The sequence below is a fragment of the Phyllostomus hastatus genome, unplaced genomic scaffold (assembly GCF_019186645.2).
Source record: "Phyllostomus hastatus isolate PE091 unplaced genomic scaffold, TTU_PhHast_1.1 phas_contig_1162, whole genome shotgun sequence".
In the NCBI taxonomy this organism is placed as follows: domain Eukaryota; kingdom Metazoa; phylum Chordata; class Mammalia; order Chiroptera; family Phyllostomidae; genus Phyllostomus; species Phyllostomus hastatus.
Window position 1 is genome coordinate 3,197,941 of NW_025333537.1, and position 24,992 is coordinate 3,222,932.

The following is a 24,992-nucleotide window of genomic DNA, read 5'->3' on the forward strand; positions in this document are numbered from 1 at the left end:
TGCATCTCCCTCCAGCCCAGAACACCAGGCAGATGGATTGCTTCATTTCCCAAAGGGGCCATGCTCTTCTTTCCTCTGGGCTTTGCTTGTGCTGTTCCCTCAACCAGAAACACTCTTCCCCTCACTGCCTCTAAGCACAGCTGATCCTTCAGGTCCCAGCACATCTGTCCCTTCCACCCTGACCCAGCCAGATTGGACTGGCTGACTTTTATGTACCCCCACTTCTCCTAGGCTGACCTTGGGGAGTAACCCAGGAAGCAGTACTATTACATCATACCTGTCTGTTTTCTTATGTTTTCCCTCCTAGAGTCTGAGCTCCTTGAAGACAGGGACCTGGGCACAGGACCTGGCACATAATAGCTGCTCAGTAATTATCAGTTTGCATGCAGGTGTGAATGAACTGGACTTGGCGGGTCACTGGGAGGCAAAGCCAGGCTCCAGGCTCCAGGCTCCAGGCTCCGTGTGAGAGCTCTCAGACAAGCAGAGCTCCTCTGAGATGACACACACAGCGAGGGCCCCATGAGGGGGTGCCACGCTGTTGTGCAGTACGGGTCGCGGGAAGAATTTCTGCCTTGGATGGGGTCCTTCTGGGACAATGGGTCTCGGTCTTGGAAAGTAACACAGCCCTTTCTTCAAACAATCTTACTAGGCACCCCTAAATTTAAGACAAGTTCAAGGTGAGGCGTTCTAGTTTCAGCCTTGGAGGAGGCACAGGCCCACCCAGCCCCTGGGCCTCCCCTTGTCCTGGGCACGAGGGCTCCTCTGAACTGTTCCTTGGCTACATCGCCAAGTCACGTAATCAAAGCCACGTGTCTGTTCTCCTAAGAGGTCACACTAAGGACAGAAGTGTCCTACCTAACACCCCAAGTACACCCCCTCCCTACGGTGCCCCAGGGGCTCGCCCTGGCAGCTAACAGACACCCCCTTGCCACAGATTGCTCCCCCGGCCCTCCAAAACCGCTGTGTTTCTGAAACAGTGCAGATCTGGGGCCTCTGGGCCGAGCCGAGTGGGCACCGGAGCAGCAGGGCCGCAGGCTGCCAGGGGGCACGGCGCCAAGGGCTTAGCCTCAGAATTGGATTGAGAGAATTTGTAGCTCTCGGCCCTCCTGCCCTCCAGGACATGGGGATTACACAGGCTTCTGGCAGGGGCCCGCAGTCTTTCCCACATCTCCCACCAGGTCTAAGAACAAGGATCGTCCCTGGGCCGCACCGCTCGGGCACGGCAGAGTCCACTCACCTCCCACCTCCAGCCTTCAGTCCTCGGCACCCCTCCCCCTCGGCCGCCTGGAAGCACACCTGCCTCCCACATGTCTGGAATTTATAGCTCTGCTATTCAAATTGTGGTCCACAGGCTGGGCAGCGTCAGCATCCCCTGGGAGCTTGTTAGGGATGCAGAGTCATGGACCCCACCCCAAACACTGCATCAGAACCACCAGAGTCGGCCCCGGATCTGCGGCCTCACAAATCCTCCAGGAGATTCTTAACATGCACTAGGAGAGCCACTGGCTTGGAACACCTGCTGATTATGCCCCATGCCTGTCAAAGATTCTGGGCAACCTCCACCCACAGGCTTCTCCTCTGGACTCCTTCCACCCTTCACTTAGCTGAATGACTTACGATGATTATAATGGGCTGTGAAATAATTGTGCCACATGGCGCAATTCCACTGTAGTTAGGTCAATAGCGGCCCCTAGAGGTGTGCAACGCAATGCCCTGAGAGCACTTACTATGAACTTCATCAACCTTTATTATCCCCACATTACATTTGAGCAAACTGAGGTTTAGAGAGGGGAGGTGACTGGCCCAAAGACACACAGCAAATAAACCCAGAGCCTAACCACCCTACAATTCTGCTTCTTGCCAGGAGGAGAGGATGGCAGCTGTTTCTACATCTGTCCCCTCATACACATGTGGGTGTCCTCCAGTGCGAAAACCTTGTCCTCACTTCCTCAGGAGAGCCTCCCTGATCTGCCCAGAGAAGGCCGGTCCTCCTCATTACAACCCATCGAAGGTCCCTTTTTCCTTAATGGTAGCATCACAGTTCGTAACCATATGACAGTGTGATCATTTCATGTCGGTTTCCCTGACCAATGTGGAAGTGCCAGTAAGACAGGAAGTGGGGCAGACCCTGCTAGATGCTTACCCAATGCCCTTTCTTTTTCTTATACGGCAGGTCCTAGAATAATGAGATGCGTAGGAACTTAACTGTTGCTTGTATCCAACAGCCTATGGTAAAATTGGTTTCGTTATATGTCGTTTCACTTGAACACTGAGGACTTACTGTAGCACCTGACCTTATGTGTGCCAGCTGCGTCCCAGCTACATCACTACAGCCTCAAGCCTGCCTTTTGGGTAAAGGTACCAGGTTCTGGCTCCTGAGGTCAGTGAGGAGGTGGCTGGGAGTCTAAGGGGCCCTCAGTAAGTGCATGTTGAAAGCAGGAATGTTCAGCCAGTTCTGGGCATGCAGCTGGTACCCAAGAAACATGTCATCCCACCAGGCCCAAAAAGCAAAGACCCCCACGGCTGTCTTGCTCTCGGAAATATTTTTATTGGTTCTGAGATAACAGGGCTGAGGCGAGCTGGGATGGGCACAGAGCTGGGAGGGCAGCAAGAGGCTTTGCCCTGGGGCAGACATGCTGTGGTGGGATCTGCTGGCGGGCTCCCTGGCCCACCCAGCCAGCAGCGGCTGGGTACATAGCACTTGGTGCCTGGCATGACCTCTGCGGGCTTGGCACTGTGGCCTCCTTGTCGGCGGGCGCCCCCCTTTCCAGTTGCAGGAATCACGAGTCTTTCACAGTGCGGAGGGGTGGGGGGTCCGGGGTGGGCACCTCCCCAGGGTGCAGGCAGGCCCCATCCGCCAGTACGTCCTGGGCTCTTGGCAGCTACAGCGGGGTGAGGCGAGCTCCGGCTCCTCTTCCCCCTGCCCGTGGGAGCTTGGCGGTCCTGGAGGGGCCCTTCCGGCCTCAGCGGGACATCATCCGGACAAACTCTGGGAGGGCACAGGAGAGCGGGGAGAGAGCAGCTGTCAGGGCTGGCGCAGGGCACTGCCTCCAAACCTCCTCAGGTCCCCTCTCTGTCGCCACTGCTCCTGACTCCGGCTGGCCCCCCACATCAGGGGCCCCCTCCAACCCACCTTCTTTCTACACAGCAGCTGGCTCGAGCTTTCTAAGCAGCATATCCGACTCCCTTCTCAAACCTGACCCTCACCACATTACCGTGGATGCTCATGGATAATGTCCCTTATCCTCACATCACCTCCAGGCCCTCCCTCCTCTGGCCCCGGCTGACACCTCCAGCCTCCTGTCTCCCCGCTCACCCCCCCGCCCCTCCCCTTAGCGCTCTCCCCTGCGGCACCGTTGGGGCCACGGGCTCACTCCCACTCCTTTCACCCCTTCACAGCTTCCTTGCAGCTTGTCCCCTCGCTCTTCTTCTTTCAGACTGGACTTTCCCCTTTAGAGCAGTTTTAGGTTCACAGCAAAGTCAAGCACCGAGTACGGAGAGTTCCCACACACTCCCCACTTCCACACAGGCACCCCTCCCCCGCCACCAACAACTGTTACAATGGATGAGCGGCGGCGCCGGCACGTCGCCATCACCCCAAGCCCAGTCCACAGGAGGTCCAGCCGTGGTGGTGTCCGTTCTACGGTGTGAACACATGTGTGTAATGAATGACACGTGCCCACCGTCCCTGTCTCACACAGGGCGGTTTCGCTGCCCCAACCCTCTGCTCCGCCCACTCGCCCCTCCCTCCCTCCCGGCACAGCCTCCCCCACAAGCCCTGGTCCGTTCCTGGCTCCAAAGCGCCACCTTTTCCAGAATGTCCTAGAGTTGGAGTCACACACCAGGTAGCCTTTCCAGACGGGCTCCTTCCACTCAGTATAGTATGAATTCAAGTTTCCTCCATATCTTCTCATGGCTTGATAGCTCGTTTCTTCCCAGCTCTGAATAACATCCCATTGTCAAATGGACCACAGATTATTTATCCATCCGTCTACCGAAGGACATCTTGGTTGCTGCCAGGTTTTGGCAGTTACGAACAAAGCTGCTATAAACATCCATGTGCAGGTTTCATTTGGATAAATATTTCTTCCTTCGTTTTCACCTGGTAGCTCCTACTCATTTCTTAGCGCTCTGTTTATGTATAAGCTCCTCCAGAAAGCCTTCCCTAATCCCTCCTGCAGATTGGTGCAGGCGCCCCCTCTGCACGCCACAGCCCACTACACTTCCCCGCAAACAGCACGAGCTGTATTGCTGGCTTCTGTTCCCTTGCTGGTCTTAGGCTCCCCAAGGCAGGGGGACTGGGTCTCAGCACACAGAGGTGCATGACCATGCAGGAGGAGTAAATGGGGGCGCTGGGCCCTCAGGGAAGGGCAGCCACCTGTGAGGGGCACTCACCTGACACAGGACATCCTGAGATGTTCCATCTGGAGGCAGCAAAGCCTTCTCTCCCTCCAGTCACACTCTACTCAACCTTGAAGAACAACTACTCCCCATAAAGGGCCTCCCGACCTCTGTGTTCTGGACACACAGCCAGGCATGTGCTCATCCAGCCTTCCTGCTCAGCACCCCGTGTCTGGAGAATGGAGTCGGTGCTTTCCTGCACCTTTCCCACACAGCTCACAGCGCTGCACACGGCGCCGAGCACGGTGAGACGGGTGCAGCGGCTGAGATGCCAGGCCTGGGCTGATGGCACAGCTCTGCCTCTTACTAGTTAGGCGACCCTGAGCAAGTCACATGACTGCTCTGAGCCTTGGCTTCCTCCTCTCATGAGGCAATAACAGTGCAGTCTAGAGAGTCTTTGCAAGGGTTAAATGAGGTAAAATATGTAAAGCGACTGGTACACAATAAATGTACAATAAAGGCTAACTACTGTGATTGTTGCTGATTCCTTAAAAAAAAACTTTCACGGAGCATTAGCTACGTGCCAGGTACTGAGTTACACGGGAAGTGCAGAGAGAAGGAAAACAAGGTTCCTCTTATGAAAAAGTTCAGAATCAAGCAGAGGGGCAACTGTGAGTGGCAGGTAGGGGACAATGTGAAGAACAAGGGTGACCCTGACGTGCCGTGAGGCGCAGGAAAGAGGAAGTGTGATCGGGAGAACCCGGGAAGAATGGCGGAAGGGAGTGCCCCACAGCAGGCTCTTGAAGGATGAGCAGAACTGAAGATGAACAGAACTTAGCCCACACGGACAACGGAACAAAAGGCATCCTGATAGAAAGAACACTGTGTTCAAACAGGAGCCTCGCAAGTTCACGGACCACAAGTACTGTGGTCCGGCTGTAAGGGGCGGTGGGAGCGAAGAAATGGCAGGAGCCGCAGATGGGAAGGTGGGCTGTGGTCAGCTCTTGGGGGCCCACCTGCCACGTTTTTCGGACCACAAGACGCACCTAGGTTTCAGAGGAGGAAAATAGGAAAAAAAATTTTTGAAGCAAAAAATGTGGTAAAATATTTAATAACATAAATGACATAATATTTCGCCAATGTAAATGTAAACAGAACTCAACAGCAGCATTAACGACCACCATTCCTCCCAAATTTGGCAGGAAGTGGGGGAGAAATGTGCGTCTTATAGTCCGAAAAACATGGGTCAGCGCCAGTGTGAGGGACGTGGCATTTGGAAAACACCTTCCGTGGAGGGACACGGACAGACTGGTGGAGACAGACGGATGGACGGATGCGTAGATGGACTACATGGGAAAGTGACTATACGGATAGATGAACAGACCAATGAGGTACGGGTAGGAATACAGGTAGATAGATACATACACAAACGTTTGAACAAAGGTAGAGACGCACGGATGCGTGGACAGATGCACGCAGGTAGACGGGTGAGCGGAGGGATGCGTGGGAGAATGACAGGAGGACGAGTGGCCCTGGCTGGTGCGGCTCAGTGAATTTAGCACCGGCCTTCAAACCAAAGGGTCACTGGTTCAATTCCCAGTCAGGGCACATGCCTGGGTTGCAGACCAGGTCCCCCGTAGGGGGCACGTAAGAGGTGACCACACATTGCTGTTTCTCTCCCTCTCTCCCCCCCTTCCTCTCTCTCTAAAAATAAATACATAAAATCTAAAAACGAAGAAGAATGAGTGGATGAATGGGTGGATAGAGAAGCGCATAGGTAAATGGTTCTGTGAATAACTGTTTAGAGATGGATGAGTGGATAAATAGGAACCTGGAGAGATGAAGAGATGGATGGATGGACGGACGGACGGACAGAGAGACAGGGATGGACGGGTGGGTCGACAGGCAAGTGGATGGGTACAGAGACGGGAGGCAGACTGGCGTGCACGGATGGAGGGCCGGCAGGACGGAAGCGTGGGGGATGGAAGCGGGAACGGACTGATGGGTGCGTGGTGGGCGTACCGGGGCAGGGCTCCACGGATGGCCACTTTCTTGCCCACTTGCAAGCCCCACCTACCTTCAAAGTCCACGCGGCCATCCCCATTGAGGTCCACGTCTCGGATAATTTCCTCTATGTCTCGATGTCCCACCTGATGACCGAGGAGTTTCCTCATGGCCTCTCGCAACTCACTGGTGCTGATCTCCCCGTCACCGTTGGTGTCGAACTAGGGGGGCAGGAAGGAGGGAGAGGCAGCTACAGCACGGAGACGGGCAGGAGCAGATCCCCAGGGTGAGCTCCTTCTCCAGAGTCACTGCCCCTCCTCCCCCCAGAGAACTTTCTCTGCCCAAGCCCCTTCTTGGGGCTGGAACCCAGCGTTCAGGTTCCTTTTCAAGCTGCCACAATGGGGCTGGGATCCTAGCGACCTACCCACGCCCCCCTGCCCACTGCCCGTCACTCACCTCTCGGAAGGCGTCTCGCAGTTCTTTCACTCCAATCATATCGGCCGTCTCCGCCAGGAGTTTAGGTCCCATTAGCTCCACAAAGTCATCAAAGTCCACATGGCCACCCACTGGGGACAGAGGAAAGAGTCAGGCCCTCCATCTAACCATTCCACGTCTCCAGCCAGGCGGCGGAGGGCACCACCAACCCCTCCTTGACCTGCCCAGGGCCAGGTCCAAGGTTTAACCAAAGGCCACATGAGACAGAGAGGTGGCCACGGGCAGGTGGTTTGTCCAAGAATGGCTCCAGGTGGCGGGGCCAGGGAAGGAGGTGCCCGCGGAGGGACTCACGGTTCATGTTGATCTGCTGGGACAGCTCAATAAGCTCCATCTCGGTGGGCATGTAGCCCATGGTGCGCATGCAGTTGCCCAGGTCCCGGCAGTTGATGTAGCCGTCCTTGTCCTTGTCAAACTCTCTGAAGGCCTCTCGGAGCTCTGGGGAAGGGAACAAAGGTGGGCGTGGTTGGGGGTGGGACCCGCAGAGCCTCTGGGGGTGAAGACAGCCACAGGGCCCACTGGCTTGGAGCGGCCCCTGACCGTGCACCCCTCTGACCCCCGGTCCGAGAGGATGCCCGGCTCTGACAGGCCCTGTCCCTGCAGGCCAGGGTGTCCCTGCCTCTCCTCCCCCCAGGCTCCCTTCCCTCAGCTTCCGGGATGGCTGCTGAGAAACCCTTTCCCCGAAGGGCCAGGTCTTACCTTCGATCTCCTCTGGCCGCAGTGATCTGTCCTGAAACGAAAGAACATGTCCTGTTAGCGGCTGCGAGGGGCCCGGACTCCCAGAATGCCCAGCCTGCAGGCCATGCAAGGAAGTGGCAGCAGGCGATGGGTGGAGGCGTTGGGGCTGCAGCAGCGGCAAGCCTGGACCCCGGCCCTGAGGGGAGAATGTGCGCCCCCAGGCCTCCCCCAGTCATGGGAGATGCCCGGGGACCCAAGGGCTCCATCAAGCCTGGGTGCAGAAACTCTGCGCCCAGCCCCTTATTTCGGACACAAGAATACGTCAGAGAACAGAGCTGGTCCTGAGGCGAAAACCTGCAAATGGAATAGGGTCTGCGGGAGGTCACGACACAAGGGAGGCCTGCAAGGTAATGGGAGGAGAGAGGGGCTGGAGGGGAGAGAAAGCAGGGACTAAACAGGCGGGCCGAGAGAGGAGGAGGAGGACCCGAGGCTGCGGAGGCAGGATTAGAGCTGTGCCCTGCTTCTCGGGCACTGCTCTACCTTCTCCGATGTGACTCCCAGCCTACACTTTGCCCTGTTGGAGGACACAGCGTAGGACCCTGGGGGCCGCCAGTGTCTCCGGCTGCCACCAGGGTCCAGAGCACACAACTAAAGCCTCAAGCAGTGCCCAAGCCTCCTTGAGGGTCAAGGAAACCCTGGGTCTCAGCATCACAACAGATGGCAGAGAAGTCTCTAAAGAGCAGGCCCACAGGATGCAGAGGGCGGCTGCAGCTGGTGAGGAGCCAGCGGCTCCGGGCCTGCCCAGGAGGGACGCCGACTGCACGAAACGGGTGCGGCTGCCCAGCTGGACCTGCTTAGTAAACTCCCAAACCGGTCCACGGGGCTCCTCTTCCCCACGTGACACAGCTCCCTGCCTTTGGCCAGGGAGAACATGGGGCAGGTGTGCTTGGCCCGAGGAAGTGCACGCCAGGTATGGGCACACCTGTCGTGAATACAGACATGCAGGTGTGCCACCGTGAGCATGAGGCATCTCAGCTGTGCACACAAGCTGTTCTAGCCAAAAGGGATGGCAGTTGATGTAGCCGTCCCTGTCCTTGTCAAACTCTCTGAAGGCCTCTCGGAGCTCTGGGGAAGGGAACAAAGGTGGACGTGGTTGGGGCGGGGAGGGTAGACAGCTGCGGCCGACCCACTCCAAACCAGCCTCGGAGAAAGGAACCCCAGCCCCGGAAAATCGGAGCATCTTCTGGAAAGGGGCTACTAGGCAACGTCCTGTGGGGCAAGCAGGCGCACAGGACCTGGTGCTCAGAAGAGGCTCTAAGAGGCAGGGCAGCATTGACTGTGTACGTATGCTTGGAGCGGGCAGGCTGCGAGCTGCCAGGTCCTGCCCTTGTGGCCGAGGGCAGGCTTCACGGAAGGTGTGTGCCTCTGTTAGATGACCATACGGACTGCCACTAACGAGCCTGTCATGGTGCACAGTGCACAGGTTGTCACTCCACCCCCCCCCCACCTAACCCCCCCATCTTCCCCCCCACCCCCGTAGCCGGTCTAAGTCAGACTTGGATCTTGAGTAACTAAAAAAGATGTCTTCTGCAAGGCCCAGCCCCCAGGAAGCAAAAGTGAGCGAGCACCATGGGTGTGCCTGTGGCAGAGAGTGCTCGCCGGGACAAGTTGCTTAGACATAACAGTCCTTCCCGCTGTTCAGGCTCCAGCAGCCCCCCGCTTCCCCAGGACCCAGCTCTGAAGAACTGGAGAAGTGAGGTGCTGCTGACCCCCACTGCAGCCTCCCCCACGCCTCCTGTACAGACGGAGTCAGGGGGCGGGAAAGCCAGGCGCCCCCCCTTGGCCGCGGACCTGTGGTCTGGCTCGTCCTGGTGGCTGGCGCTTGCGCCGCACCCTCCTCTGTGCAGAGACGCAGGGGTTTGTGCGCTGTGCTCTGGAGCGGAACGGAGATGCCCGCCCACGTGGCAGGGGGCCCATGAGCAATGTGGGGGGAAGTCAGGTGGAAACGAGCACGCGCACACTCCTTTCTCCCCGACCTGCGTGGCCAGGGAGAAGAGCTCGGCTTCCAGAGTCAGACAGACTCGGTGCAAAGTTCAGATCTGCTACTTCCTAGCTACGGGCGGGCCACTTCTGTGAGCCGCGGGCTCCTCGTCTGTGAAAGAGGGCCACACCAGGACCCACCTCCAGAGCCTCTGCCAGCGCCACGGAACGAAGCGTGTGAAGTGTCTAGTGCGAGGCGTTCAATAAGTGGAACCTACGCACGTTTGTGTCTGTAACACCATCATTGTTTCCCTCCTCCCTGTGGCTGTTCAGACACCTGAGGGAGGTTGGCCAATACAGCAGCCACGTGTGGCTATTTAAATTTGAATGGGAATTAGCCCTGGCTGGCGTAGCTCAATGGATTGAGCGCGGGCTGGGAACCAAAGTGTCCCAGGTTCGATTCCCAGCCAGGGCACATTCCTGGGTTGCAGGCCACGGCCCCCAGCAACTGCACATTGATGTTTCTCTCTCTCTCTCTCTCTCTCTCCCCCTCCCTTCCCTCTCTAAAAAATAAATAAATAAAATATTAAAATAAAATAAAATAAATTTGAATGGGAATTAAACAGAATTAATAATTCAGTTCCTCAGTTACACTAGTCATATATCAAGTGCTCAGTGGCCACACGCAGCTAGTGGCCACTGTACTGGGCAGCGCAGGTTGCAGAGCGTTGCCAGCATGGCAGGAAGTCCTGCTGGACAGTGCTGTGCACCCGGCACTACTGTTCTGGGCGCAGGAGGCCCTGACTCAGCTCCCTGAGTCTGAGTCCTACCTCCAACACCCACAAGCTGTTACCTTGGGCAGGTTACTTCTCCAATTCAGTTTCCTCATCTGTAAAATGGGATAATAGTACCCACCCTCTTAGAGTTGCTGAGTCTTAAACGAGAAAACGCACCAAAGCTCTTAGCACAGCGCCTGGCACGTAGTTAAGTGCTCGGAAAAAATCCCACAGCAATGTTAGCTGCTGTCGTTACTTCTTGCTGATGGAGGCGGACTCACCAGTGCTTTGCAGCCATGAGCGGGAAACTTTAGGGGTCAGGTTCGCAGGTTAGGGTCTGAGGTGTGTCTGCTGGGGGACACACACTTCCGTGTACAGAGCCCTGCATCTTCCCAGCACCTCCTCACGCCCTGTGAAGCCAAGCCCAGCGTGGCTCCGCTGGGGCCGACTTACGTACAGGCTGCCTGTTCTCAGCGAAGCCCTTGCGCAGGAAGATGCATGCAGGGCCCAGCAGGTTGTGCATGACGGCACAGTTCTGGGCCAGCATCAGGAGCGGTCCCGGAAGGTCGCCGCCAGCCGCCAGCCCCTCCTCGCTCGTCTGCACCGCCCTGTAGCTGGTCGTCTCCTCCTGGCGCATCTTCAGCCAGCACCAAGCAAACATAAAAGAGAGGCAGGCGTCACCTCCCCGCCCAACAGGGCCGCCTGGCCCCAGCCGGGCTCTTGGTCCTAGAGAGGGCTGTCCTCAAGAGCAGACCCGTGAGAGTCCAGCAGCAGGGGTCAGAGAGCCCTCAGGATGCTCAAGAGCAGGCGTTAAATTGGTCCAACAGTTGGTCTCCGGTCCTTGGCTGAAACAGATGTTCCAGGGAGAGCTGGGTGTGGTACCCACCAGGTGGCTCAGGTGCATACACACACACACACACAAACATCACACACACACGTGTAGAGAATCACACTCATGTATGCGCAGAGGCTCAGAGAGAAAGGCAGGCAGTGGGAGGCTTCCGTTCCAACCAATGGCAAGTTTCCATTGAGAGACGAATGGAGGAACGCCCTCTCCCAGCACTGTCCCAACGCCCCAGTGAAACCCTGGGGCTGAGTTCCCAAACTGCCTTCCGGCCCTACCCCCGCTGGACCCCCACTGGACCCCCGCTGGACCCCCGCTGGACCCCCGCTGGAAGGCAGTGAGGACAGTCGGAGCAGGGGGCAACCTCAGCTGGTCTGCTGGGCTGGGGGCTCCACGGCTACCGTGAGCGAAGCGGGCGGGCGTGAGCGGTGGGAGGCTGGGGCTAAATGGAGGCTCCGTGTGCCCTCCGAAGGAGGGGCCCAAAGCATCAGACCTTCCGGCGAGTAACACAAAGCCCGTCTGCGGGTCGGATCCCACCCAGTTTGCGGCCTCCAGACTAGACACTCGTTCACCAGCAAGTCTCCCTTCCCCCTCCCGCCTCCCTGGCTCCCCGCCTGGTGCAGCCTGCTGACCTCTGGAGGCTGAGGCACGGGCCCTCTCTGCTTACCGAATATAGCTGTGCTCCCAGGCCCCGGCCAACCCATCCTCCGCCCTGGCGGTTCCCATGCAGCTATAAAAAGTCAGCACTGCCCACAGACCGTCCCCCTCAGGACAACAGCAGCATCCAGACACAACATTCTATTCCACCCCAGCCTCCGCAGGACGACCGGGGCCCCCAGGAGTCCAGAGCTGCACACCCCACACTTTCATCTTGCTTCACACTCTTCTTCCTGCCGGGCTCCTCTGGCTCAAAGAAGGTCAAACCGGGAAGAAGATCTTAATGTATGGGCAGCCTGCCCTCCCCAGCTGAGAAGCAGAGTAACCTGCCCCTGTCGCCTTGCCCTCTCACGTGTCCTCTCCCCAGGGGCCCACACCGTGGGGCCGGCTACAGACTAGACTCCCCTTTGCCTTCCTAAGCCCCTTCCAGGCCTAGAGAGGGAGAAACAGTATTCTGGTTCCATGAAGGGGAAGCAGCAACTCAAGATCCAAGGTGAAGGACCTCAGTCCAAGGCCCAAGTTCAGTGACTGCAGTAAGGGTGAGTTTTAGGTAATCTCAGAATTTAAGGGATGCTAAGCAGACCAATGGCCATTCTGGTTTGAAGCCAAAGGAGATTCAGAGCCTCAGCCGCACTCGCACGGTCTCCCAGGACGTAGCCAGAGCGAGGCCAGAGCCAGAGGGACCTTCCCGACCAACCGGAGGCTGGCTCCAAGGAAGCCTGGGACCACACATGGTGGCTCAGTCCCAGGGCACAACCTCAGGAGACGTTTGGAGAGAGGCAGCCATTTAGTTCTCGCTGCCTCGCGCACACACTGGGCCCAGAATGAGCACAGCCCAGGCAGGAGGCAGCGGCAGGCGGTGCGGAACTCTGAGAGGCGGTTTGTGCACCTGCTTTGGACTCGAACAGTCTTAGGGACGATTCCGGCTCTGCCACTTGCTTGCTTTGTGACCTTGGGCCAGTCACTTCCCCTGTCTGCGCTCTAGTTTCCTTCTGTATGCAATGGGGATAACCATGGCGACGCATGGGACTCTTGTGAGAAATGAAAGAGCTAGCGCCTAGAACCTGGTAAAAGAGGAATCCGTGGGGTTGCCATGGAGATGACAATGACGACGACAAGGACGATGACGATGATAGTAACAGTGATGCAACTTAAGAGCCGCCGGGTGCCAGAAGGCATTTACTTCTGGCTCCAGAGGAAGCGGGGGAATGCTTGCCAGTCAGGAAAGACAAGAGAAGGATGGAGGACAACTTGCTCCCACGGAGAATGAGCCCGTGGCGGCTGGGGACTTTCCACTGAGCCTCTGGATCATAATCCTGCCTGGCACCAAGTTGCCCCGGGAGGCTGCTGTTCTTCCCTGGCCCGTGATGGCACCCGACAGCCTGGGCTCGCCCTCTTAGCGCCTGGAGCAGGCCGCCTCTCCCCATCGCCAGTTCCCCGCAGGAAGCCCGGCGGGCGGTGTCCCACGGGTGGACCGCGTCCCCAGCACCAAGTGGACGGCTCCTGAGGGTGGCATGGCAACAGTAGGGCCCAGAAGGCCTCATGACCTAACAGCTCTCTAGCCGCAGAAGCTGGCCAAGGTCAGACGGGTCCAAGCTCCCTCTCCCCGAAGGCGCTCAAGGAGAAGCTGAAGGAGTGAGTGCCCAGTGAGGTGGGAGCGGGCAGTGCTGCCGTCAGTGGGAATCTGGACCAGATGACGTGTCAGGTCAGACTGCAGACTCTATGAATAACATTTCTGACAGCAGGAAGAAGGGAGAGGCAAAAATAAAAATGAAATACCAGCCCTGGATTCACACAGGCCGGGGTTTAAGGCCCAGCTTGGTGTCCAGTTGGCTGGGTGGCCTTAGGGAAGTTCTGATCTCAGAGTCCAGCTCCTTTGCCTCTAACACAGCCAAGAGAACTATTTGGTGGAAAAGAGAAAACGAGATAACAGGCTGGGTACATTGCAAATATTCATGAAAAAGCAACTGTTGCTTTTATTAAAAACATGAAATTGATACAATAAGTTTTATTGCAACCTTTAACCTTACTCCCTAGACTCAAAACCTCTCCTATTTTCCCTTTTTCCCCACCCACCTTCTCAGAACACTGAGTGGAAAATTATGATTACGATGGTACTACTAGCTAACATTCATTGAGTCTATAATCCAGGCAGTGTGCCCGGCACTTTATTTAGTTCTCACAATCACCTGACCAGGTGGCTATTAGTATTTCCACTTGATGGACAGAAAAGCTGAGGCCCAGAGAGGTCAGGTAACTTGCCCAAGGTCACACAGCTGGAAAGAGGAAACCTGAGAAGTCTGACTCTTAAGCCCTCTGCTGCGTAAGGGAAGATGGGTGGGGTGGCACCAAGGAATAATTCTTGTTCTTAAATTCGCCTCTTCAAGCTCTGGACAGAACCAGGGGAAAAGCCACTCTGTGGTCCTCTAAACGAAATCAGATCAATTTCTACTTCTCTGCAACAGCGTGGAGGCCGCTTCTGGTAAAGATGACCCCCCTAAGAAGATGGCAGATGATGGGAGGAGGGTGCACAGAAGAAACATCCAACCCTCAGGAGGATCCAAGAACAGCAAAGACGAAAGGGAATTTGAGGCGAGCAGCTCAGTGAAATGAGGAAGACGATGAGCAGCAGAAAAGCCTGCGATGTCCTCAGCTGAGAGGCTGTCAGCTGACCAAGGAGGTAGGAGGGGGCTGGGGGCAGAGGTGTCATTAGCTAACCTGAGACCTTGGGTAAGTCACTTAACCTGGGTGGCAGTTTGAGTTCCTTGTCTGGAAAAAGAAAGTGCTGCAGGGAGGCATCCCCCTCACTCCCTCTTCCTCTAGGAAGTGACAACTAGGAGTTTCCTCCATGGACCTGACTACAGAGGACCGAGACACAGGCAGAGCCCGCCGGAAGCAAACCCTGCAGATGCCAGCCCAGGCTTGCACGAAAGATGTGCTGGAGAGGATTACTCGCTTTCCAAAAGGAGTTCCTGCAAGAAGATACTGTCCCGGTATACAGCACTGAATCCACTGCTCAACATCCTATTTCTCAGTGGAAACCACTCTGGTCCCTGAACCAGTCTGGTCCTAGCTGAGGCTCTCTGACCTGATCAAGAATTATCGAGGGTAACAGGGGATACCCTGCTTGCTTCCTTTCAGTGGCAATAGGCTCTACCTAAAACCCACAACTCTGAGGGCTTGGAGACCCACCAGAGAGGGTCCGAGACCCTCACAGGAGGCGAGGAAGCCCAAGGCCCTAATACTGAGGAGCCTTAGGAACAGCGAGGCCAAAGCTCAACTCAGCCATCTTCCGATCCTGCCAGCTTCAAGGGGTCTGCCCACTCAGACACCCACAGGACCCACACTTTCCGTTTCACATCGCAGGAGCTACCTGGTTCTTCCCCACATTTTGTGCCCATTCCCAAACAGCCCCCCATGCGGCTCCATGTCCCGTCTCCAGCTCCGAGTCTGGGACGCAAGGAAGTGTTGCAGGAGGTAAGCAGGAGGTTACCACGGGGAAGCAGCTCTAGACAGAACCCACAGGAAGGGTAGCAAGCCTCAGATGCCCACCCCCTCCACGCTCACCCTCTGGGACGGGTGGGAAGATGCCCGAATCCCCCACTCCGGGTCTTGGGAACCCAGAAACATACCTTCCTAGAGAGGTTCCTCAGAGGAGACTTGACACAGTTGCCCATCCTAAGCTGAGGCAGCCCCTCTCAGGATCCCCGGGTCCATGAAGGAGGCTCCTGGGGGCTCAGAGACCTCAGCCCCGGTCACTGCCAACCCCAGCCTCCCTCCGCCTGCGCCGCTCTTCCTCCAGGACTGATCTGAGCCCTCTCCAGCGCGCGTGCTCCCTCACTCGTCTGCCTGCTCCTGATTTTTTTTTTTTTTGGTGGATTGTGTGTGTCTGTTTGTGTGTGTGTGTTTAACTTTCTGGGCACTTTCTTAAGGAGATGAAGGCAGGAGGGGAGCATGCAGGGCACAGAGAGAATCGCCCAGGGAGCTGATGGCAGAGGGCAGCGGAGCTGGGAGAGGGCGGCTGGATCATCTCCACCAGATTAGCGCTCAGTCCTCTCGGGCCCATTCCCCCCCACCCCCAGCCCCTCCTCTCCCAGCTGCCAAAGCTGCAGAGAGATTGCCTTCGGTGGGTTTGGGGGGGGGGGGGGAGTGTCCAGAATGGCAGCTGCAGCTGGGAATTAGGCCAGCAGACCCAGGAGGGGAATCAGGCCAGTTTGGGTCCCCAAAGCCAGAGCGCCTCCCAGCTCCCAGCCTCGTATGTGCACTCACTCACACACAGAGAGACGCAAGCACACAGGGACAAGCTCATCCAAACAGCCCCCTGGCAATCGCAGCTGGAGTGAGAGCAGGCCTGGGAGAGCTTGTGACGTCTCCATCACGCTCCATTTTTCACACTCGCCTTGTCAGTGAAATGGGATGAGGCTCCAGGGACTGGAAGCACAGCGGAGCCAGCAGCAGTGAGCAGCAGCACTGCTCCCTTCGCCGCGCAGTTGCAGAGGGCTTGGGTGAGGGCCACGAGCCTGCCCCTAATCCTCTGCCCAACCCTGAGCAAGGGTCTCTCACCAGCGTCCTCCCGGTGCAGGGCAGAGAGATGGCCCTCTGCAGAGCAGTCTTCAAGTCCCACGATGAACTTATTAGGTGACTGGCTCTTCCTCGTTATTCCAGGTTCCAGCTTTGGTATCAGTTCATCTTGAGCCTCAGATGTGACACTGGAGATCCACAGCCCCAGCCAGATGACCCAAGACAGAGGTGCCGCTGTTTCCCTGCACCCAGCCTTTCCCAGCAGGGGGCACCAGAGGTAGGTTGGCAAGCCGAATTCTTCCCAGCCCCGATTGCGACAACCGTTACCCGCGCCAGTGAAAGAGCTTTCAGTCCCCAGGGCTCCTCTTCCAGGACTCCGTGTCCAGTTTTGGGCGGCTAGTCAGAACTCCCCTCAGGGCAGACAGACGAGCGGGGCGCTGCCCAGAAGGCGCCACAGGCTTGCTCGCAGGTTGCTGGGGAAGACGGTCCCTGGGCAACTCCTGAAGACAGTGCTGCTGATGAGGGCCGCATCAGCGTCAGGACGGTGTAGTCGGGCTAGCTGTTCTGTGGCCTTGTTTGGGCCAAACCTCTGGAGGGGATGTGGAGAAGGAGGGGCAGCCCCTGAGGGCAGAGGGAGGAGCCTGGGGGGTGGTTTTCCCCAAAAGGGAAGACAAGGGGTGAAGACACTGAGGACCTGGAAGAGCAAGCAGCCAACCTAAGTGCCTTCTTCAAAGCCCTGTTCCTGGGAAACAGAGCACAAAGCAGCAACCCTGAGGGGGCTGCGGGTCAGGCAGGGGTCAGGGTCATGAAGAAGAGCAACGGACTCAGATGAATGGGGAGGATCTACAAGCCTGGGTCGAGTTCTGCCTCTGCTGGCTTCTGACGTCTCACGTTCCAGAGCTTCAGTGTCCTTGCCTGGAAAACGGGGTTTCCTCTCTCTTGCTTGTAAAGCGTCCACGGCGAAGTGCATGGCACATGGCAGGTACTCTATAAGCAATTATTCAGATGGAAGGAATAAGTATCGTGACGTCCAGTATTTACGTGCCAGGCACCGTGCCTGGCTCTGGACGTGTGGCAACAGGGGAAACACGGTCCCTGGTGTCAAGGAGCTTACGTTCTCGCAGGTGGGCGAGGGATAATGGAGAGCTAGGAACACACTTAATTACATATCAGGTAAACACTATGAAGGGGAAACACAAAAACTCGGAGAACGTGACTTAATTCAGGAAGATCAGGAAAGACTTGTAGCCCAAAGCTAGAAAACGGACCACCTGCAGGCTCTTTGGAAAAGCTCACAGATGATATAGTATAGAATTGTACCCCTAAAACCTATATAATTGTGTTAACAAATGTCACCCTCATAAATTCAATAAAAAATAAAAAGAAAGGTAAGTTTTAAAAAAAGAAGAAAAAAGAAAGCAACGCTAGGGCTCATGAGAGCCCCCCAGGGACGAAGTGGGCTAGGTTCCGGGTGGGAACGCGGCTCGCACTGCCTGCACAAGCGGACACGTGGGAAGGCGGCAGAGTGAAACGCAGACCTCCCAGCACCGGCTGCAGGCCAGGCTCGCTGGGGAGCTTCCCCGGACACCCTGGTTTATCAGGTACGGTGGGCCCCAGTAAGCCTGTGCCCACAACGACTGACACGGAGCCTAAGAGCTTGGAATGCAGAGTCGGACTCAGGTTCAAATCTTGCCCTGCTGCCTAGCAGCTACTGTGTGACCTTGAAGACCTGTTCACCTTCCTCTTTCTCTCTTTTTTTAAAGATTATACTTATTTTTAGAGAGAGGGGAAAGGAAGGAGAAAGAAACAACGTGTGGTTGCCTCTCATGCACCCCCCAACTGGGGACCTGGCCCGCAACCCAGGCATGTGTCCAGACTGGAACTGAACCAGTGACCCTTTGGTTTGCAGGTCGGCACTCAATCCACTGAGCCACACCAGCCAGGGCCTGTTCATTTTTCTGAGCCTGGGATTCTTTATTGATAAAATGGTACTCTAATAACCCTTCCCTCATAGGGCTCATCTGAGGAGTTAATGAGTTAATGCATGCAAAGGCTTGGCATAGTGCCAGGAACCTAGAAGGTGCCCCTTCCCCTGCCCAGGATTGGTCTTAGAGAACCAGGTGGGGCCTCCATTCCCGTAGCAGGGTACCCACACAGACCTGGTGACTCCTGCCCCCTGCAGGCCATCCCGAGCACAGCACCCGCTTGTCAAAATGGCTTGTCCTTGGAAACGGGAAGCAGGAGGGCTGTCCCCTATGGAGAAGTCATGCACTTTGCCCTGGCACACTTTTTTAAATGTTGCTCACTTTAGATGTAGACATTTGGAGATGGGTCGGAGGTTTTGCTTGTGATGGAGAGTGTGGACAATTGAATAAGAAAATAGATCACACCCCTCAACGTGACGCCTGGCACTTAGTGGACCCTCAGTCAATGCTAACAGGACATAAGAATGTAGACTATGGAGTCCCAAGGGTGGGATGTGAGGCCCAGTTTACCATTTTCTAACCACGTGGCCTGTATAAATGAGTCCATTTCTCTGAATCCCAGTTTCCTTAATTGTAACATGGACATAATATCTGACCTTTCTATCTTGGAGGATTGTGGTGAAGACCACAGCTACAGACAGAAAAACACTGCTAAGCAAAGGCTTTGCAAAGTAAGGTATTATTTCTGCCCTCCATTGTCACCTGAAAACATGATTAAAATAATAAATTCCTGACCTTAACTTGTTAATTAAGTCACATACTTTGAAGAAACCCCATCATTCTTGAGGGAGGAGGATGTTGATCCCAGCTGGAGGCGTAGGGGCAGCCAGGGACTCAGTGATTCAAACTTAGAGCTTGCTTAAGTTATTTTTTGGCTCAGCAGGCAGGGAACTGATGATCCTGAGTGACAGGGGGAACCGGCAATCTGGGAGGGGCAGGTGGCTCAACCTTTCCTAGGAAGGTTTTTGTGGGGCTGGCTGGTGGGAGCTTCTCAGAGGAGCAGAGCGCATGGCGCAGCCCCACCCCCCCATCCGCATTCAGTGTGGCAGCAGGGCCGGGCCCCTGGGAGCCACACTTGGAGGTCTGGGATGGAATAATAGGATCAGAGGGATAAGAAGGATAAACCCGTTGCTGATGATTCCTGATTAGGAACGAGGCTGCCCTTCACTGGCTCTGATCATTTCGATCGCCAGCATTTGAACTTGGATGGCAGCCCAGAGTTAAGACATTCAGAAAAAAACAGGTCATAACTTGTACTCTGCGGTTCCTTTTGACAAATAGAAAACACACTTCAGTGACTTCCCCCCAGACCAGTAGGTATGGCACAGGCAGGTGGTTCAGAGATGGGCAGACCACTTCACGGTCCTGTGTGACCTTTGCACCGGCCACGTCCCCTCTCCTGAGTCTCTGCACTCTCTAAAATGCTGGAAGATAATGCTAATCTTCACAGGTTGCTGTGAAGATAAGACAATGAGAAGATACTTTGTCAACTGTTACGTGGGCTCTAGACAAATGTCTCAAGTACCCTTGTTGCTTCCCCAAAACAGCCAGAGGCAAATGCAGACATCCTGGGGAACCTTCCTCGACTGATGTTAACCACAAACTGACCTTCGCTGTCTCCTTTCCCAGGCCCCAGGGGAGAGGCAGTGAGGGCTCCCAGCCCTCTCTGAGAGCAGCAGGGAGAGACGTGGCCTGGCAGGAGTGAATGCTATGCACAGCCCTCATCCCGGAAACACAGGCCTGGGGCAACTAAATCTGTTAGGACCCGCACCATCATGGTCTCTCTCCCGCATCGATACTATAGGAGCTAAGAAACCTCTGCAGTCCAGAGGCGGGAGACATCAATCATTCATTCATTGATTCACCCACTAGGACAGAGGATCACAGTGATCCTACTATGTGCAAAGCAGTTTGGGAATTGGAATAACCTACCCAAATTAAAAGAGATGTGTCTATAGCTTAAAAAAAAAAAAAAGATGGAGCAGCACCGTGGGCTTTATTCGCATTTGTCTCCTCTGCACGGGGTGTTTCTCCCCAAACTTAGGGTATGGAACAAAAACACCGTTCTTAAATAGTTTTCCAAGACCCGATGCCAAGAGTTGCCCCACGTCAGGCACATTCTGAGTTAGTTTCTGATAGCACAGCTCTCCAGGCAGCTGGGTGACATGTCCACAGCCAGCCACAGAGAGGGTACTAGGGAAGGGCCTTCGTCATTCAGCTCCTTCCTTTAACGGCCTCCCTCACCTGGCTCAGAGACAGCTTGCAAAGTACGGGCCCTCATTCAGACAATTACTCTATGAACAAGAGTAATAATGTCAATGAAGGCTGCCCTCTTTCCAACACCCACTCTGAGCCAGGCCATTTGACATACTTAATCTTGTAGAAGCTTTGCAATAATTCTGCAAAGTAGTTTTTGTCAATCTCATTCCTGGATGAACAGAACAAAAGAGAAAAAAAAGAGGCCCAAGGTCACGGCGCTGGGCAGTGATAGAGCTGAGACTGGGACCTGCAGCCCTACACTCTCCCCAGGTTCAACCTTAAAACCACACTGGCTCCCTGCAGGCAGTGAGGATGCTCTGTAAGGTCACTGGAAGAATCCTGATTCCTCTCCCCCCTACTGTCGGAGTCTGTCTTGGTACCTTCAGTGTCCCTGGGAACCCTGGCTCTCCCCGCCTCTATCACAAACAGAAGGAAAACGACCCGACAGGGCCCTTGGTGGTTAATCAACAGCAGCAGCAATACCAACAATAACGAACGCTGATGGAGCCTTTGATTGGGGCCACGCACTGGGCCGAGCTCTGTGCAGGCACCCTGATCCCATTCAATCTCCCCCAGCCCTGCTGAGGTGCTGTTACTGTCCCTACTGTGCAGATAAAGGGACAGGCCCGATGAAGTTAAGTGACCACTTAACATGCACTTGGGAGACACAACAAATACTCTCCCCAGGGTTTATATTTTGTCTAGGCAGATCCTATCTGAGAGTTTCTGCATTCAGAATCCCACTTCCCTTTTCTTGGTCCTGACCCTGTGTCTCAGGACAGAAATGTCAATGTAAACAGAAGTGAAGGAGAGACTTATTCCCCGTTGCAGGAGACTAGCACAGAAGTCCCAGGCGAGGCTTTGCTGCTATTGCCGATGCTGTCCAAGCAGATGCCTCAGAGCCGTCAGCAGGGAGCCCAACTGTATGTACCAGAGCTTTGAAGAAAGACTCTGCTGCTCCCACGGCAAGAGCTTCCAGAAGGAGGTGGTAAATATTTGATGGGACCTTCCAGCTCTTCCTGACTCAGATGACTCTGGTGACATTTCGGAACATTGGGCTGGAGAATATTCTTCATTTAACGACTGAGAAAGTAGAAGTGGGAAGAAAAGCAGGTAGCTGAGGTACGCTGAGCTCACTAAGGGCCCATGCAGGTATATTCTACGAGACTGGAAGGAAAGGGCTCTTTTTCCAGAGACGAAGTCAAGTCACCAGCAAACAAAATAACCAGCGAGTGTGCGGCTCTGGATCCATAACCTGCCCTCCAAACAGCTGAACTACAAGCTCCAGGGGGGCCGGCACCCCAGCTCCCTGTTCACTGCTGTCTCCCTGTTCATTGCCTCTGCCTGAGCAACGCCCCAACACCCCGCACCCCGCACCTCCCCACCACATCAGCCACCGCAGCAAACCTTTCCCGCAACGTGTTGCCACACTAACTCTCACAGCTCCGCTGCATCCAAATCTCTGTGCTGGAGAATGGTTTCCAGCAAACTTGGCTAACGAGGGCTCCCCGTGGGAACAAAGCCACGCGCTGGTGGCCCGTCACCCCACCACAGCAACCCCGTGAGACTCAGCTCCGTGTGTAGCTGCCTTCATGTCGGTCCTCCACCGGCATCAGCCACTGCGAAGTAGTATTTTGGAAAGCAATGTGCAGATCTGAGGCAAAACATACACGGCCTCCTTGGAATTCTGATCTGGCACAGTAAGCCAGGAGCTTGAAACGGACTCTCTCCACTACAGAAAGACTCAGCCCCCGCTTCCGTTACACACAGAGCAAACCGGCTGACCAGACCTCTGCATCACACCCCTCCTTGGCTGCAGCAGAACTGTATCAGCGCCGTGTCAGTGAGTTTGATTTAATTATGGGCTCAGCACTAAAGGACATCCTGGCTTTGCTCGGGAGTGCACAGGTTCCTTTCTGTTGGGGCTCTCCCCCCAGCAGCACACCCCCAAACTGGATTATGACTACAGGGCTCTTTTTAAAGGTCAGATGTCCGGCTGCCTGGTCCCTTGAGAGAAAGGCCTAAAGGAAACCACAGGAGCCACTGGAGACCCCTTAGTCACCTTCCCGACCCTAGAATGCACACCAACTCACACTAGGAGTCTCAGGATATAATTCCCCACCCTGTGACTCACAATTGCCCACCTGCTATCCCAATGGCCCCCCTGAAGCCATAACGTCCTAAACACCCCAAAGTTCCACGGTGAGCAACAGCTCTGCACAGCCCCTCCATGCCTACCCAGACTCGTCTCATATTTTAGCTCCACTAACTTTCCCCAGTCTTCGTGGCAACCACAGGCAATGGCTAGAGTGCATCATCCCCTAGCAAGGCTGCGTGCCCCGAGGTGCCCCACTCTTGACCCCAAGGCCCCAAACCCATTGCTCTCGTAAGTCGCGCACTGGTGGTCTTGGCCAGAGTCCAGAAAAGTGGGTTTGGTGGTACCTGATCAGAGCTCCCCTCCTTGACCCCTGCAAATCTCCAGGCGACTTGTGGAGGTCATCCCTTCCAGAACAGGCCCACTGTGGCAGGTGGAGAAGCTATGCGGTGGTGTCTCACCCAAAAGAGGCCCGGAGCGTGGACAGCGCACAGGGTGCTGAATCAGGCACCGGGGGAGGAGTACCGCGGGCAAGGGCGCGTAGCTGCAGGAGGACTGGGAAAGCGTGACTGGGGGCCGCAGGCAGCGGGAGGAAGGCTGTGGGTGCGCAGTCGCGGCAGGGTCCCGAGTGCCTCTCCAGCGAGCACGGACGGGAGGCGCGGCCCTTACCTGGCCGAAGGCGGAGCTGAGCATGGGGTGCAGCCGGTGGAGGAACGGGTCTGCCTCGGACGCGGCAGCTGGAGCGGAGACCCCGCGACCCGGGGCTCGCTGCGAGCACCGGAGGAGCTCCGGGGACAGCCCCCGTTCCTCCCCATCCCGCCCGCGGGCCAGCGGCAGCGGGGACCGGGGCGAAGGTCGGGACGCCGCGGCCGGCAGCGCCTCCCGGGGCCTGCAGTGTGCCTGGGGGAGCCCGCGCCGGCTCCCCCGCGCACCCTCCTCTCGCGGAGCCGGCCAGCACAGGGGCCTCCGCGAACTGGGGTCCCCGGACGGCAGCGGCGTGCCAGGGCAGGTATCGGGCAGCCGGCGGCTAGGCAGCCCTGTCTCCCGAGCAGGGCCGTGGCGGGGAACCCGGCTGCCCCCGCTCGTCGCCGCAGCCGCCTTCAGCAGCGACGTCTTGGACTCGCTTTTGGCGATGTGCGAGCTCATCGCAGCGGGGCCCGCGCTCGCATGGCCGGGCGCAGGAGGCGCGGTGCGGCGAGCGGGGCCCCGGGTGGGCAGAGAGCGGGGCGCCTGGCGGGATCCAAGCCCGAGGACTCGCTGGAGGCGGGCGCCGTACCCCGGCCGCTTAAATGCGGCCCCGTCGCCACCGCCCATGTGACAGAGCAGCCTCTACGCCCGGAGCCCTGAGCTCCGAGGCTCCTGGCAGTGCAGATCTGGGGGACGCAGGCTGTCCCCGGAGAGCCCACCCCCGGCTCCAGGGCGGCCCAGGTACTGCTGTGCCCCGCCCCTTTCCCCGCCCCACGCTCGAGGAGCCCCGCTTCAGGGCGGCCCCTGGTGGCTGAGGGGGCGCTGCGGCGCGGATCTAGGAGCGCAAGGGAAGGGGGTTGGCGAAGGGCCTCAAAGACGTGCAGTCCTTGGTATCGCCAGAACTACCCCGTAATAATACGCCTGGAGGCTCCCACAGGAACCTAGAACCTCCCGAACCTCCAGACATGCAGGCGGGGTTACTCCCAGGGGGTACAACTTTGAAACTGAGGATGAGACAGGTGCAGTACACTAAAGACCCAAGGAGGATGAAGGCACTCTACGACAGCACTGCGCACAGTCACAGGAGCCAGAATGACGTCCAAGGACACTGCTGGGGGGACAGGTTCCACTCTGTGAGCACTCCATCCAGCCCCAAGACCATGCTGGGGGGGCCAGGATGACCCTGGTAAAGCAGCCGCAGAATTTTCAGTTCTCAGAAGAGAAGCCAGGTGGCATCTGATTAGCCTGGATTTGCAGGGCCTGGTGATAATCCAGTCTCAGGCAGGACCCATTTGTTGCCCCTACAGCTCCTGTGCCCCGTCACCTTCATGCCCTTCTAGATGTTAGAGAATTTTCACTCTCGGCAGGCAGCCAGGGAGTCACACAGGCCTGGGTTGAGTCTCAAATCCCAGCTCTGCCACTTACCATCTGGGTCACTTGGCAAATGCATTCAACCTCTCTGAGCCTGTTTACCTCTTCTGCGAAATGCAGACAGCAACAACTTCCGGGTAACGTACAATGACACTGGGCACATAGAAGGCCTGACCCCATGCTCAGAACAAGGCCCACGTGCAGCTAAGCTAGTTCCCTCCTCTCTACTCCCAAGGAGGTCCCACCTTCCACAGCTGTTTAGTAACGGGACACTTGGGATTGGGGTGTGATGGCCTTCCCAG

General features: G+C 56.5%; 1 protein-coding gene across 3 annotated transcripts; it reads right to left on the reverse strand.

Annotated features, from left to right (window-relative positions):
* Nucleotides 1–2,537: 2,537 nt before the first annotated feature.
* On the reverse strand, nt 2,538–24,021 carry CABP1 (calcium binding protein 1). Of its 3 annotated transcripts, none has more exons than XM_045843929.1 (7): nt 23,302–24,021; nt 10,729–10,908; nt 7,537–7,567; nt 7,132–7,275; nt 6,802–6,911; nt 6,419–6,566; nt 2,538–2,989 (listed from the first exon to the last, which is right to left on the reverse strand). In XM_045843929.1, the coding sequence occupies exons 1-7, from the start codon at nt 23,944–23,946 to the stop codon at nt 2,964–2,966; spliced, it is 1,284 nt and encodes a 427-aa protein (XP_045699885.1). In that variant the 5' UTR covers nt 23,947–24,021; the 3' UTR covers nt 2,538–2,963. The 3 variants fall into 3 exon arrangements, with proteins under 3 accessions (XP_045699885.1, XP_045699881.1, XP_045699872.1); XM_045843925.1 differs by lacking the exon at nt 23,302–24,021 and adding an exon at nt 15,405–15,581; XM_045843916.1 differs by lacking the exon at nt 10,729–10,908.
* Nucleotides 24,022–24,992: the final 971 nt, after the last annotated feature.

Coding starts and splice junctions, on each gene's coding strand:
- CABP1 (XM_045843929.1), bottom strand. CDS start 23,946: ATGGGCGGTGGCGACGGGGCCGCATTTAAGCGGCCGGGGTACGGCGCC. Junction 10,909..23,301: donor TCAGCTCCGCCTTCGGCCAG/GTAAGGGCCGCG, acceptor TGCTGGCTGAAG/ATGCGCCAGGAGGAGACGAC. Junction 7,568..10,728: donor TCGCTGAGAACAGGCAGCCT/GTACGTAAGTCG, acceptor CTTTCGTTTCAG/GACAGATCACTGCGGCCAGA.